Source organism: Sciurus vulgaris, assembly GCF_902686455.1.
Source record: "Sciurus vulgaris genome assembly, chromosome: 7".
Lineage (NCBI taxonomy): Eukaryota > Metazoa > Chordata > Mammalia > Rodentia > Sciuridae > Sciurus > Sciurus vulgaris.
In genome coordinates, this window is record NC_136467.1 from 129,784,612 (window position 1) to 129,799,751 (window position 15,140).

Consider the following 15,140-nt stretch of genomic DNA (forward strand, 5'->3'; position numbering starts at 1 on the left):
CCCATCCGCTTCTCACCTGCAAAACCAGGCCTAATCCCGTAGGCAGGAAGGAAAGAGATAAGGGGAGAGAATGGGAGAATAAAACCCATAAAAAGGACAGGATTTGCTCATCCCACGGATTCCGCCTTTGGGTCCCCTTCTTCCACCCGGGAGAAGTCTGCTTTTACTTTTCTTTAATAAAGCTGCATTTTCCACTCTACATTTGCCTCGGCGTGCTTCTCCGGCGTTATACTTCAACACCTGAGGAAGCAGGACTCGTCACCGGTAAAGAGCGGTATCAGATTTGGAGGTCCCACTGAGATCTACACCGAGGTAAGTAAGCTTTTCTCTTCGTGCACCTCAATCTGTTCGAGGTGCATCTTTCTGTCTCTTTCTTTCTGGAGGGCAAAATGGGCACCCGTCGGCTATGTAAAAGCAGTTAGTGCAGCCGCCATTCTTAAGACTCGGGTGAAAGGTTTCCCGGCCCAGGCAAGTTTCCAATCACCTGTTCTGCAGGCATGTTGGGGCTCTGCTGAAGCCGTTTCCTACTTTTCTGTCCAGGCCCGGAGCGCAATTGCCGTGAGTACACAGTGTCCCTAGTCCTGATCTGCCCAGGATGCGTGGAGGCGGAGGAAGGATTGGAACAACTGCGGGGTTCTCGGCCCGGGCTACTCTCTGGTGGACCCCAAAGGTTCCTTCTCCGGATTCCCCCTCCCGACCGCCCTAAGGGGTATCCAAGGCAATCGGTAGACAAATGGCACTGAGGGAAAGTGCCAATTACATTTGCCTCCGTATGGGCCATGCAGCACACCACACACATCCATTCCCTCCTGGATGTTTCCCTTTCACTCACCGATCAGACATTAAATATTCAGATGGTAGGATTAAGAGAAAGACATAAGAAAATTAGTAGAAGAATGCTCAGGTTATCTTTGTTGGCATATTTAGCCTTTGCTAGTTTGTTTAAAGTTTTCCTGTGCTTAAAGGTGCTCAGTGTGTTCTAAGCTGCAGGGAGGATGTATATTTTAATTTGACCCCTCCCTTGAATCCCTCAGAGAACAAGGTATTATGTGTGTAACAATCAATAGGTGTCCCCCTCACCCTTTGGAGATTCCTTTAGTCTACAAAATAGGCAAGAAGATGTGCAATTCTTCTTTTGTTGTGGGTCCCTCTTAATTAGGAATTTATAGTGGCAGGGAGGAAAGCAGTAATGCCCTTAAGTCTGAATCCTCCAAGGGTCTCTAGCACAGGGCAAACTAGAACCCTAGCACTTTGCCAAAGAAGGCCAGAAATCACTTTGGCAAAGCCAAGTAGCGAGAGACAGGTTTTCTGGACCGTATGGAAGTTCAAACTTAGGGAGACGTCCCTAAAAATGGTCTCTGGTGCCCTGAGGTCTATTTTTCTTTTCTTCCACTTAGATGGGAGCTTCACTCTCAACAGTATTGCCAGGTTCACCACTAGCCTGCATACTGAAAAACTGGGACAAATTTGACCCACAGACACTCAAGAAAAAGCGCCTCATTTTCTTCTGCCGCCAGGCCTGGCCTCAATACAAACTGTCTGATGGAGAATCTTGGCCGCCAGAGGGAAGTATAAATTTTAATACCATTTTACAGCTTGATAGATTTTGCAAAAGGGAAGGAAAATGGTGTGAGGTACCTTATGTTCAGATCTTCTTTATTTTAAGGGAAGACCCCAAATTATGCCAACAATGTAAAATAGACTCAGCCATAACCACTACCGTAAAGGAAGAAAACCTTAAAGAGTCACCTACTGAGGGAAAGAAATTTTCTGCTAATGTCCATCAGCAGGCCTCCTGTCCTCCATACTCTGGTCCTTCTCCATCTGCCCCAGTGGACAAATCAAATATACTACTTCTCCAGGAGATACCAGGAGGAGAATTTGGACCAATTAAAGTATACAACCCTTTCTCCCTCCAAGACCTAAGACAGATAAAAACAGACCTAGGGAAATTTTCAGAAGATCCAGATAAATATATTGAGGTATTTCAAAACCTATGCCAGGTGTTTGACCTCACCTGGAAAGATATTATCCTGTTACTTAACCAGACTTTAACCTCTAATGAGAAGGAAACCACCCTAAAAGCAGCTGAACAATTTGGGGATGACCTACACCTTGCTCATGCCCCAGGAGCCCAAACTAGATCTAAACCCAACTATCCATCGGGAGCACAGGCAGTTCCAAGAAATGATCCCGACTGGGATCCAAATGATGAACAGGATGCTTGGAAGATCAGACACTTCCAAATGTTAGTCCTCGAGGCCCTTAGGAGAATCAAACAGAAGCCTATTAACTATTCCAAGGTTTCTGAAATTATACAAGGTCCCAAGGAAAGCCCAGCTATTTTTATGGAGAAACTCAGGGAGGCAATGAGAAAACACACCACCGTGGATCCTGAATCCACAGAGGGCCGTTTACTTTTAAAGGACAAATTTATCATTCAGTCAGCCCCAGACATTCGGAGGAAATTACAGAAATTGGCATATGGCCCTGATCAATCCTTAGATGATATCCTCCGACTTGCAACTTCCGTTTTTTATAATCGAGATGTAGAGGAAAAGAAGGAAAAAGAGCGTAGAGACAAGAAAAAGACTGAAGCCCTGGTCTTAGCCCTAAGAGGAGTTAGCTTCCCGGGTGAAACAGGAGGAAAACGGAATGTACCTCAGGCCACAAAAGGGGTTTGTTTCCGTTGTGGAGAGGAGGGACATTTCAAACGGGAATGTCCCCAAGCCAAACGGCCACCGCTGGAGCCCTGCCCTAAATGTCAAGGCAATCATTGGAAAAGTGACTGTCCCCAGGGGCGTAGGTCCTTGAGGCCAGACTCTTCCACACAGGCCTGATGGGGCCCGGGGCCGATTCTAACGGCTCCCGTAACTCCTATCACTACGCTGGAGCCCCAGGTATGCTTCTCCGAAGGGAGCCACGAGGTCAACTTCCTCTTAGATACTGGCGCCAGTTTTTCAGTGCTCACCTCTTATCCTGGACCTCTTTCCTCTAATACTATAATGGTGCAAGGAGTGTCTGGACGGCCTATTACCAGAAAATTTACTCCCCCACTGAGTTGTGAGTGGGATGGGATGATGTTTTCTCATGCATTCCTTATAGTCCCAGAATGCCCTAACCCTTTACTGGGAAGGGACTTACTTTCAAAACTTCAGACTTCCATTACAATGAATTTGGGACCACAAGGATCATTGTGTTTACCTCTACTAGAATGTGATATAAACCCTGAAGTATGGGCCACTGAAGGCAAGATTGGACGGGCAAAAAGCGCAATCCCAATTAAAATAGTCTTAAAGGATCCCTCTGTCTTTCCACATCAAAGACAATACCCACTATGCCCAGAAGCAAAAAAGGGCTTATTAAAGATCATCTGGAACCTCAAACAGCAGAAACTTTTAGTACCTTGTAATAGCCCATGCAATACACCGATTTTGGGAGTTCAAAAATCAAATGAGGAATGGCGTTTAGTCCAAGACCTCAGAATAATTAATGAAGCAGTTGTTCCCCTCAACCCAGTAGTTCCTAATCCATATATTCTGCTATCTGAGATTCCAGGTATCCATATACTCTGCTACCTGCTGCTTGGTTTACTGTGTTAGATTTAAAAGATGCCTTCTTTTGCATACCTCTGGACTCTCAGTCTCAGTATCTGTTTGCCTTTGAGGAACCAGATAGTGGATCTCAATTGACCTGGACAGTACTGCCCCAAGGATTTAGAGATAGCCCCCACCTATTTGGACAAACTCTGGCTAAGGACTTAGCAGAATTCAGAGATAAAACATCTGCAATTGTTCTCCAGTATGTGGATGACATCCTGTTATGCGCCTCCACCCAGGAGGAATGTCAAAAGGCTACTACAGAACTCTTAAACTTCTTAGCCAATCAGGGTTATAAAGTCTCAAAAAAGAAAGCTCAATTATGTCAGCAACAGGTCCAATATTTAGGATTACAACTATCTCAAGGAATCCGCAAACTAGGACAGGAAAGAATAACTCCCATAGGACAATATCCTCTGCCTCAGACCCTAAGGCAACTCAGAGGCTTCCTAGGAATAACTGGATACTGCAGACTTTGAATTCCTGGGTATGGGGAATTAGCTAAGCCTCTTTACAGTCTTCTGAAAGAAACTTTACAAGAAGCAACCAACCTAATATGGGAACCAGAACATATTAAAGCCTTTAAGACATTAAAAGGGGCCCTACTCCAAGCCCCTGCCCTTAGTTTATCTACTGAAAAGGAATTTAACCTGTTTGTCACTGAAAGAGGAGAAATAGCCCTAGGAGTGGTGACACAAAAGAATGGACCTATTCAACAGCCAGTAGCCTATCTCAGCAAGGAACTTGTTGTGGCATCTCGGGGATGGCCCCTCTGTTTACGAGTAATTGCAGCTGTAGCTCTACTAGTCCCTGAGGCAATCAAAATCACCCTGGGAAGAGACCTTATTGTCTACACTTCCCATGATCTCTCAGGAATTTTAAACTCGAAAGGAGGACTATGGCTTTCAGACAGTCGCCTTCTAAAATATCAGGCTTTACTTCTGGAAGGACCCATAACTCAGATAAGGACTTGCTCCACTTTAAATCCAGCTACTTTCCTACCAGAAACATTAGAGGAAAGTCCTGAACATGACTGCCAACAGGTCCTAGCTATGAATTACTCAGCCCGACAAGACCTTCAAAACCTTCTCCTGTCTAATCCAGACCTTACCATGTTCACTGATGGAGGTTCCTTTGTGGAACAAGGAGAACGCAAAGCTGGATATGCTGTGGTGACTCTACGTGACACTTTAGAAGCACAATCTTTGCCCCCAGGCACAAGCGCACAACTTGCAGAATTGATAGCCCTAACAGGAGCCCTGGAACTAGGCTCCTGAATTAATATTTATACTGACTCTAAATATGCCTACCTAATCCTGCATGCACATGCAGCAATTTGGAAAGAAAGAGGATTTCAAACAACTGAGGGAACAGCTATAAAAAACTATAAACAGATCTTAAAACTATTAGAAGCTGTCCATTTACCCAAAGAGGTAGCAGTAATCCACTGCCCTGGACATCAAAAAGGAATAGATGAAATAACAGAAGGCAATAGACGAGCAGATCAGCAAGCCAAAGAAGCTGCTAAGGGGACTTTACAACAAATGACAACCTTAGCCCCTCTGATATGGACAGGTCCTCCCCCAGAGATAAGGCCCCAATACACCCAGGAGGAGACACAGCAGGCTTTATCTAAAGGAGGTAACTTCTTGCCCTCTGGGTGGATTCAGATGGAAGATAACAAACTTTACTTACCTGCTAATTCCCAGTGGAAGATTTTACACACCCTACATCAATCTTTCCATCTGGGAGAAGAAAACACTCTCAAATTAACTCAAGAGATATTTGAAGGGAAGCATATTTCAAAAACAGTCCAACAAATAGTCAAAGCCTGTGAGATGTGCCAAAGGAATAACCCACTTAACTCTGCCAAAAAGCCCCCAAGGCTACAAAGGACAGGACAATTCCCTGGAGAAGACTGGCAACTTGATTTTACTCACATGCCAAAAAGTAATGGATTTCAATATTTATTGGTTATGGTAGATACCTTTACTCGGTTGACTGAGGCCTATCCCTCCAGAACTGAACAGGCAGGAGAAGTAGTCAAAGCCTTATTACAGGAAATAATTCCTCGATTTGGGCTGCCCCGCAGCCTCCAAAGTGACAATGGAGCTGCTTTCAAGGTTGCTATCACTCAGGTAATATCCAAAGCCCTAGGCATAAAGTACCATCTCCACTGTGCACGGAGGCCCCAGTTCTCAGAAAAGGTAGAAAAGACTAATGACATCCTAAAGAGGCACCTAAGAAAACTCACTCAAGAAACTCACTACCCATGGCCTAAAATGTTTCCTCTAGCCCTACTCAGAATCAGGAATACCCCCAAAACATTAGGGCTCAGCCCATTTGAGCTCCTATATGGGAGGCCATTCCTAAGAAATGATATACTTAAAGATCAGGAAACTGCAGATTTAGTGGCTCATATCACAAAGTTGGCCAAATTTTAAACTGAAATCTGTAAATATCCCCATCTGAGCCAATCACTTCTCCACCTCTGTATGAGCCTGGAGATCTAGTCATGATAAAAACTGTACCTTCAAGTTCTCCAAATTTAGACCCTATTTGGAAAGGACCTTTTCCTGTAATCTTATCTACCCCCTCTGCAGTAAAAGTGCTGGGACAAGAGAACTGAATTCACCACTCTTGAGTTAAAGCCTGTCATCCTGAGTCAACTCCCAAAGAAACTTCCTCTCAAGGAACTGAGGAACGATACTCCTGCACTCCAATAAAAGACCTAAAATATCTCTTCTGCAGAGACAATGGTGATATGTAAACTTTTCTTCCTCTCTTTCTTTATTATTATAGGCAGATCCACTGAAACTAATTCTTTCCTAAATTGGGCCCAGCAATATGCCACTAAATTACAGAAAGATAATTGCTGGATATGTGGGCTATTACCCCTTTCCAGCACCTCTGGATTACCTTGGTGGGTATCTCCTTTACAGGGAGATGACTGGACAAATTTACAGTCCTTAATATTAGAACAAAAGAAGGAAAGACCCTCCTTACAAACTGCTACTCGTGCCAATGTTAGCTTATGGCCTATCAATGAAACTCTGTCACTACCAGGTCATAAAAAGGCTTTCACTTTAGAGCAGACCAATGTTCAAATTTCTACTGCTGTTAAGTCACATGCAGGCCCATTTACTTCTAACTCTCCACCACTGCCACCAATATGTCACAGATACAAAGATGGTTATTATCAGGTTTGGGATGGAAATTTATGGCTTACACCCACCATTTGGCATCTAAACCAAAAGGCCCCAATCTGTTGGGAACAACACAACCATACTTATAATATATGGCCTAATAGTACTCGAGAATTAGAATGGACCCCAGAGTCACAATGCCAACAAATTGTAATTTTACAAGCCAATGATTGGTTTGGAACTAATTGGCTCTCTAGACATGAAATTAGCTGGCCAGCACCCAATGGGACACAATGGCTATGTGGAACTAACTTATGGCCCTGGCTTCCCCCAGGCTGGATAGGAAGATGTACTATCGGGTACCCCTGGATGCAAGAGCAATGGACCCCAAGTATAGAACAGCCAGCAAATCTCCCCAATCTCAAACACAGATGGGGACGATCTGTTTTTCGTTGGTATGATCATTTAGCTTCAATGTTTATCCCGCAAATTGGTTTAGAAAATGTAATGTGGCATGTGGAGACTCTAAACAATTATACCCAAACCGCCCTCCATGACGTTGAAGAAAGCATTTCTGTCCTTAACACAGAAGTGACACTCATGAGGAAAGCTGTCTTACAAAACCGGATGGCTTCAGATGTCCTCATTGCAGCCCAAGGCGGTACTTGTGCCATTGTTAGAACTGAATGCTATGTTTACATCCCTGACAACTCTGGCAATGTGACTGACATCCTTAAAGATTTACACTCTCAGATAGAGGCCATGTCCTCCCCAGACCCATCATGGGAACAAATTCTTAGCTCCTGGTTCTCTGGTACCTCCTGGTGGAAAACATTATTAGTCTCTGTCATCATCATCATACTCATTGGCGTGTTTCTATGCTGTGGTATTTACTGTTGCATTAATATTATCCTGGTACTCATAACTTCTTGTTTCTCTTATAGCCCGCCCATCTCTCAAATGACCCTCCAGCCCATTATTCCTCAACCAGACTTTTACTGTGGACCCCTCGATCGACCCGATTTCTACAAAGGAACTCCAAGCTGCTTACCCCACGCCGTCCACTTCCAGCTCGAAGAAGTCAGAGTGGTCATCGACCCCCTTCCCCAGCAGCATGGAGTTCCTAAGATTAGAGGGGGGAATGAAGCCAGAATTGGGGACAGGAAGTTAGTGTAGAAATAGGGAATCGGGTTAGATCGAGAAAATGGAGGCCATAAAGCCATCTGCCTCTGGAAGTTGGAGACTGCTGTGGGAGAATGGAATGTCAAGGACCTGCAGAACCCATTGATAACCAAATTTACCTGCGCTTGTCAGAGACTGCAGGCAGGAAGATGCTGATTAATGCCCCCTGGGCCCTTACCTGCCTGAGTCACTTTGGCCCTCCCCCTGCCCCATCCGCTTCTCACTTTTTCACATCTCACCTGCAAAACCAGGCCTAATCCCGTAGGCAGGAAGGAAAGAGATAAGGGGGAGAGAATGGGAGAATAAAACCCATAAAAAGGACAGGATTTGCTCATCCCACGGATTCCGCCTTTGGGTCCCCTTCTTCCACCCGGGAGAAGTCTGCTTTTACTTTTCTTTAATAAAGCTGCATTTTCCACTCTACATTTGCCTCGGCGTGCTTCTCCGGCGTTATACTTCAACACCTGAGGAAGCAGGACTCGTCACCGGTAAAGAGCGGTATCAATAATACGGACTTCTCCCGGGAGGGGAAGGGGGCCATGGCTGACGTTCTAAAGTCCCAAAAAGTGAGCGCACCCTACATCTTTTATAGGTTAAGGTCTCTTGTTCTCCAGTTCTCTCCCCCCTTATCTCTCCTTCCTGACTACGTGACTAGGCCTGGTTTTGCAGGTGAGATGTAAAAAGTGAGAAGCAGATGGGGCCGGGGGAGGGCCAAAGTGATTCAGCCAGGCAAGGGCCCAGGGGGCATTAATTAGCAGCTCCTTGCTTGCTGTCCTTGATAAGGGCAGGTAAATTTGGTAATCAATGGGCTCCAGAGATCCTTGACATTCCATTCTCCCAGGGGCAGTCTCTAACTTCCAGAGGCAGATGGCTTTCATGGCCTCCATTTCCTCCATTTGACCTGATCCCCTATTTCTACACTGCCTGTCCCCAATTCTGGCTTCAATGCCACACTTGGCGGTCAAGTTTTCCACCTACGTTTAAGGTGTCATCATTGGGAAGTTACTTTTAACACGTACAACTGGAAGAAAAAGAGATCTCTTCTACTCCCAGCCTCTTGTGTCAACTCACCCGGAATTCGAATCCGTGCTTTTAATAAAGTTCTTATTGTGAAAGATGTGGAAAGAAACGTCTGTGCAGACAGACCTACTTTTTTGTTGAAAGTGTTCAAGGCCTTACTTCCCAAAGTTCGGGGAGGGGAGCATTTGCATCCTGGGAAGAGTACTCCCAGGCCCTGGGAAGACCAATCCTGCCGGCTCCAACCCCACCAATGCGGTTGGGATAGTGCCTGGGTCTCTACTCCCTGCCCCTCATCCCTCAGTGGTCTCAGACATTGCCGCTCCCAGCGGGTGGGGCCCGCAGACTCACCTGCACGCCCACCGCCCTTCCTGGGCCTTGACCCAGCCCCCAGGAGCGATCAGGTTCACAGCCCAGGATCCCTAGTTTCTGCTGGGGGATGACAGCGGGAAGCGAAGCAGAGGTCACCACGGACTGGAAGACCGGGTTGGAGGCAAGTTGTTACTTCTGTGAAATGATTTTTGGAACTGCCAGAGTGAGAAATAGAAAACAAAAAACAACCTGCAGGAGATTACAAAGAGCTAGAGGACGCCTGGCAAAACACATGACCTTTTCTTAGTAGAATTTTTCCTTTCTATTAAAATATTTTCTTAGCTGAGGATGCACACAATACCTTTCTATTTTATTTTATTTTACTTTATTTTTTTTTATATGGTGCTGAGGATCAAACCCAGCATCTCACAAATACTAGGCACATGCTGCACCACCAAGCCAGAATCCCAACCCTTAGTGGGGTTTTTCAAGTGTCCACCAAATAGATACCTTGAGGAGGAAGCTACCCCTCCTACATCTTCGCACCCCTCTTGAGAGGCTGGTTCCAAGTGGAACAGATTTTACCATGGTCCTCTTGAAAAAAGACTTCATGAGGTTTGAAGAGTAACTAAGCGGACTGACACTTGGAGCTGAAGCTTGTCTTAACGCCTGGCCCCTGATAAATCAGGCAGTTTCAGGTACTTTCAAGGCACTTTTTCTGTGCAACTCTTTGAAGAGTCAAAGGAGTGTGTGTGTGTGTGTGTGTGTGTGTGTGTGTGTGTGTGTACTTTCTGTTTGTAATGGTCTTTATGATATATTGCATTGTCTTGACTTTCTGAAATGACTTCCCTTGAAATAATAGAGAAAAATCCTTTGTCTAACACTTTAACTACTTAGTACTTTTCCTGGTGTATTCTTATGTCTTCAGGGTATCCAGAGGAAGTGAAATGTCTTCTTGGAGTTGGTACATCTTGTGAGGACAACTGGTAACACCAGATAATGAAAACTAATTTTTTAACATGTAGTTCAAATAAAATGTGATAGATTCAGTTCTTTTTGTGGTTCTCATGTGGCTCTATGGCTTAGTTGGTTAAAGCGCCTGTCTCGTAAACAGGAGATCCTGGGTTCGATTCCCAGTAGGGCCTTTCACCTTTCTTATCCTGGCAAACAAGCTCTTCCTGAAAATCATTTTATGTTGGCCAGTTACTGATCATTACCATACCCCCCCACCGCCCCAGATTCACACCAAACATAATAGGTTCTTCACTTTGAAAAGAAGTTAATTCTTAGGGGCATAACAATTCGAATGTAATACCTTGTGGAAGTAGAATGCATGCACTTATTTCAATCACTTTTCACCTGTTTTGCATTAAAATATACTATGTTTTTGAGCCACTACAGTGTGTTCAATTTAACACACTTAGCTTTATATATGTCTCTAGAGCTTACCAATTGCCAATTCTATAATTTATTTCATAAGACAAGATTGATTAATAATCAATCCACTGTTAAAGGGAAAACTAGAATGTTTGCAGGGGCAGCCTCGTCTTGTCTTTTTTTTTTTCCTTTCTTTCTTTCTTTTATTTATTTATTTTTTTTGCTAGGGACTAAACCTAGGGCTTCCCACATGCACTCTGCCACTGAGTTATGTGGCCAACTCTGTTTGCCACTTTGAAGAAAACATGAACAGTTTTTTGCCCATGTTAATCCTCTCAAGGAAAGAACTGGAAAACCTTGCAAATGATGATTGACTGGAAGCTAAAATTTCCTAGACCCAAGGACTCCCAGGTAGGATAACAAGCTGTGAGAAAAGAGCAGATTGAAGAATTGTGCCAAGTATTTTAAAGCAACTTAACTTTGGGATTCACGGAATTTCTAATGCCTTTTGTTTTCCATTTGTTCATTCCTTAACTCAACAAATACTGACTGCCTGTCTTTTATGTCCCAGATATATTTCGGAAGGCAAGAAATACAGCAGTGAAAAAAAGCTAACAAAAATCACTGCTCTGATAGATTTTATATGTATGTGTACAATAAGTATATATTAATATGTACAATAAGTAAACTTATCAGATACTGACAAAATCTGTAGGAAAAAGTAAAGCAAAGCAAGGCAGTGCATAGGATGGGGCCGGTAATCAGAGAGCATAGCCTGTGTCTTCTATAAAATCACTGGCAAGTGTTTTAAAATTATGTTTTCATTTTAATGAAAAAGATGACTACTAAATTACTGTAAGTACCATACATAGCAAGATAAAATAATTCTAAAATTATCCTTTATGCCTGGATCTCACCTCTGTTCATTTTGATTGAGATCTTGTTGATGTAGTTCCCACTGCCTGTACTTAAAAATCAGCTGGTCTATATGATGACTAAGTCATCTTTAGCAGATTACTTTCCTTATATGTAGAAGGAAAACAGTTATATGCTCACCTAATAGAATTGATGGGGAATTTGAAGAGTCAACATACATAAAATATTTGAGAAATATTTAAAATGCTTATTTTTTTGCTAAGCTGGATATTTTAATATCCAGTTTCAACAACAACAAAACATTGAGATATTAAAAAAACCAGTGAATTATGACCCATCCTGAGGAAGGGAAAGATGCTTATTTGCCTGGCACATAAAAAAGCAATCAGTTAACTTCACTACATTGTTGTTTATATCGTTATTATCATTTATTAAATAATTGTTTGAGGCCAAGTATTCAATCCTTTTAAAACACTCAGAGGTATTATTCTAACTATATGGATAAAACTTACAATGACGTGTGGATTGAGTTGTGTCCCTCAGAAAGATATATTAAAGTCTTGACTCCCAGTATCTGTAAATGTGATTCTGTTGGAGAATAGACTCTGCAGAAGTCATTAAGGTTTTTCTTTCCTGTCCTTTTTTTGTGGTTGTTTTGTCTTTTGAGGTTCTGGGAATTAAACCCAAGGTTTTGTTCATGCTAGGTAAGTGCTCTACCACTAAGCTATGCCCCCAGCCCCTTTATTTTATTTTAGATAGGAGCTCCTAATTTTCTCAGGCTGGCCTTGAATTTGTGTCTCAGCCTCCCAAGGAGCTGATTTTATAGGTGTGTGGCACCAAACCTGGCAGTAATCAATTTTTGATGAAGGTACTACTGGATTAGGGGAGCCATCATCCAGTGACTGGAAATTTTTATGAGTAAAGAGGAGTCAGCTCAGTGGCACATGCCTGTTATCCCAGCCACTCAGGAGGCTGAAGCAGGAGGATCCGGAGTACAAGACCAGCCTCAGCAATTCAGCCAGATCCTGTCTCAAAATTTTAAAAGGGGGATGTAGCTCAGTGATAAAACACCCCTGGGTTCAATCCCCAGTCAAAAAAAGAGAGAGAAAGGGATTTAAACATAGATAACACAGACATACAGGGAAAAGGTCACGTGAAAGTGGCAGCAGAGATTTCAATTATTGACCACAAGCTGAGGAACACCAAGAATTGCCAATGTTAAGTAAAAATTATAGTACGCCATTGTTCTTGCATGGGACCCCCAACACTCAAAAATCAAAATGGAGTTATTCATGCTAAAGCTTCAATTTGTCAAGCTGAAAATAAGCTGCTTGATCTCTGGGGAAGTTAGGATTGGAAAAATAAGAGCCAAATTTCCAAAATAGTCCAGTTTCAGTGAGCATGATAATGATGTCCTCTATGTTAATCCTATATAAAAGAAGTACCCTGAAATAACCTGATATTAACTAATCAATTATTTTCCTATTGTTAGGTCTTCCTGTTCCTTCCTAGGAACAAGGAAAGTAACTATGAAACAGGCAATCTGATTCTTGGTTTTTGTTTCTGCTTTCTTCAAGCTGTTTTCTGTCTGTAAAACCAAACTTTTCCATTCAGCTCATCAGAACAATTAGTCTCTTTTATGAAATGAAATATTACTTGATTCTAGAATAAAAAATAAAGCCAATTAGGGCTGGGGATATAGCTCAGTAGTACAGCACTTGCTTATGACACATGAAGCCCTGGGTTTGGTTCCCATTACTGTAAAAATAGATAAAGCAAATTACCATGCTAATTGAATGATATGTACATTTTTATGTATTACTTAAAAATAAATTTAATTTTAAAATGGAAAAAGAAAATAAAGCCAATTAAGATTTTGTTTTGTTTTGTTACCAGGGACTGAACCCAGGGGCATGCTTAACCATTGAGTCACATCCCCGGCCCTCTTTATTTTTTTATTTTGAGAAAAGGTCTGGCTAATTTGCTTAGGAAGCCCTCCAAAATTGCTGAGGCTGGTTTTGACCTTATAATCCTCCTCCTGAGCCACTGAGATTACAGGTGAATGCCACCTTACCCAGTCTCTTTTTCTTTTCTTTCTTTCTTTCTTTCTTTGTACTAGGGATTAAATCTAGGAGTGCTCTACTGTGCCTGACCAATTAAGATCTTTAATCAAAATTATTTTGTCTTTTGAGATTACAAAGAAAAAACTAGACCCAGATGGTTTTCAAGTTTAATTCTATCAACTATTCAAGCAATGAACAATACCAATTTTACACAAATTCTTTCAGAAAGTAAAAGAGGAAGGTACATATTTGAACTCACTTTATAAAGATAGCATTACCCTAATATCAAATCCAGACAAAGTCATATAGGAAAGAAACTGCAGACCCACATTCCTCACAAAAAAGAAAATAATCCTTAAAATTATCAGTAAATCAAATCCAGGATTTATCATTTGTAAGATGATAATACATCATAACCAGGCAGGATATTCCTGGAATTAAACTCCAAGAATCCAAGTTCAATATAATGTTCAAAGCAAAGAAAAATTGGAAATAAAAAAAAGGTACTATATATAAGATCTTCAAAACTATGAAATATTAAAAGACAAGTTTAAAAGCATGCAAAAGACCTGCACAGTGAACAACTACAAAGTAAAATTAAAACAAGAGAAATACCATACCCAGAAAGTGACACATTAACACCCCCAGAGGGAGGAGTTCCACTGTGGTGTAGTGTGGTGTAGGTGCCCTGTGGCCAGCAGGTCTTGCCTTGTAGCTAATAAAAGAAGGTGGCCCTTTTACAGTCTTCTTGTGTATTATGTAAAGGACCCAGCTCTTTTCCAGCCAACAATGGTTACAGTAGTGGTGTAGGCCAAGCATAAACTTAAGTAGAATAAAGAAGTACACATTAAGACCAGTACAGGGATTCTCCCACAGTGATAAACCAACCATTAGGCTATGAGGGCCCCACACATCAGTGTAAGAAGACGTTCCAACCCTAAAGCATGCCTTCATGCCACTGTGCCAGAGTTGAATAAGTTGCAGCATGACTGCCTTTCCCAAAAGCCCTTTCTCCCCCACTCTTAAACAAAACAATAAAAAATAAAGTAAAAAAGGTTGGGGATGTAGCTCAGTGGTAGAATGCTCCTGGGTTCAATCCCCAGTGCTGCAGAGAAAAACAAACAAAAAACTGTTCTGCTAACTAGTACCAAGGGAAATTGGGAAAGTCCTTGAAGGAAAGACTGTAGCCTTATCAGTTGTATTAAGATCTAGATTTCATGTCTTAAAGTTTGGTGGGTTGGATTATTTTTCTCTGCTGTGAGAATTTTTTCTTAATACAGAAATGACAAGAAGTGCTCTAGACAGGGAAAGAAAAACCTCGTTGCCTTCTCTGAGGCTCGAACTCAGGACCTTCAGATTATGAGACTGACGCGCTGCCTGCTGCGCTAAGAAGGCACTGGATTCCTTGGGCTTTTGACAAATAAATTAATTTCCTTTTAAGTTCGTGTGCCATTTCTGAAATGTTACCTTCATGATAGGGTGCATGAAAATGCATATTACATTATTACATATTCACTGTTGTTCTGAATATTTAATAACTATTGACCAAAATAATTCTGGGATTCTGT

General features: G+C 42.3%; 1 protein-coding gene across 1 annotated transcript; it reads left to right on the forward strand.

Annotated features, from left to right (window-relative positions):
* On the forward strand, positions 1-2,840 carry LOC306665783 (uncharacterized protein; the record flags this gene model as incomplete). The annotated part of the gene is made up of 2 exons (XM_079147397.1): positions 1-312; positions 1,398-2,840. The coding sequence occupies exon 2, from the start codon at positions 1,398-1,400 to the stop codon at positions 2,838-2,840; it is 1,443 nt and encodes a 480-aa protein (XP_079003523.1). The 5' UTR covers positions 1-312.
* Between the last annotated feature and the right edge of the window lie 12,300 nt (positions 2,841-15,140).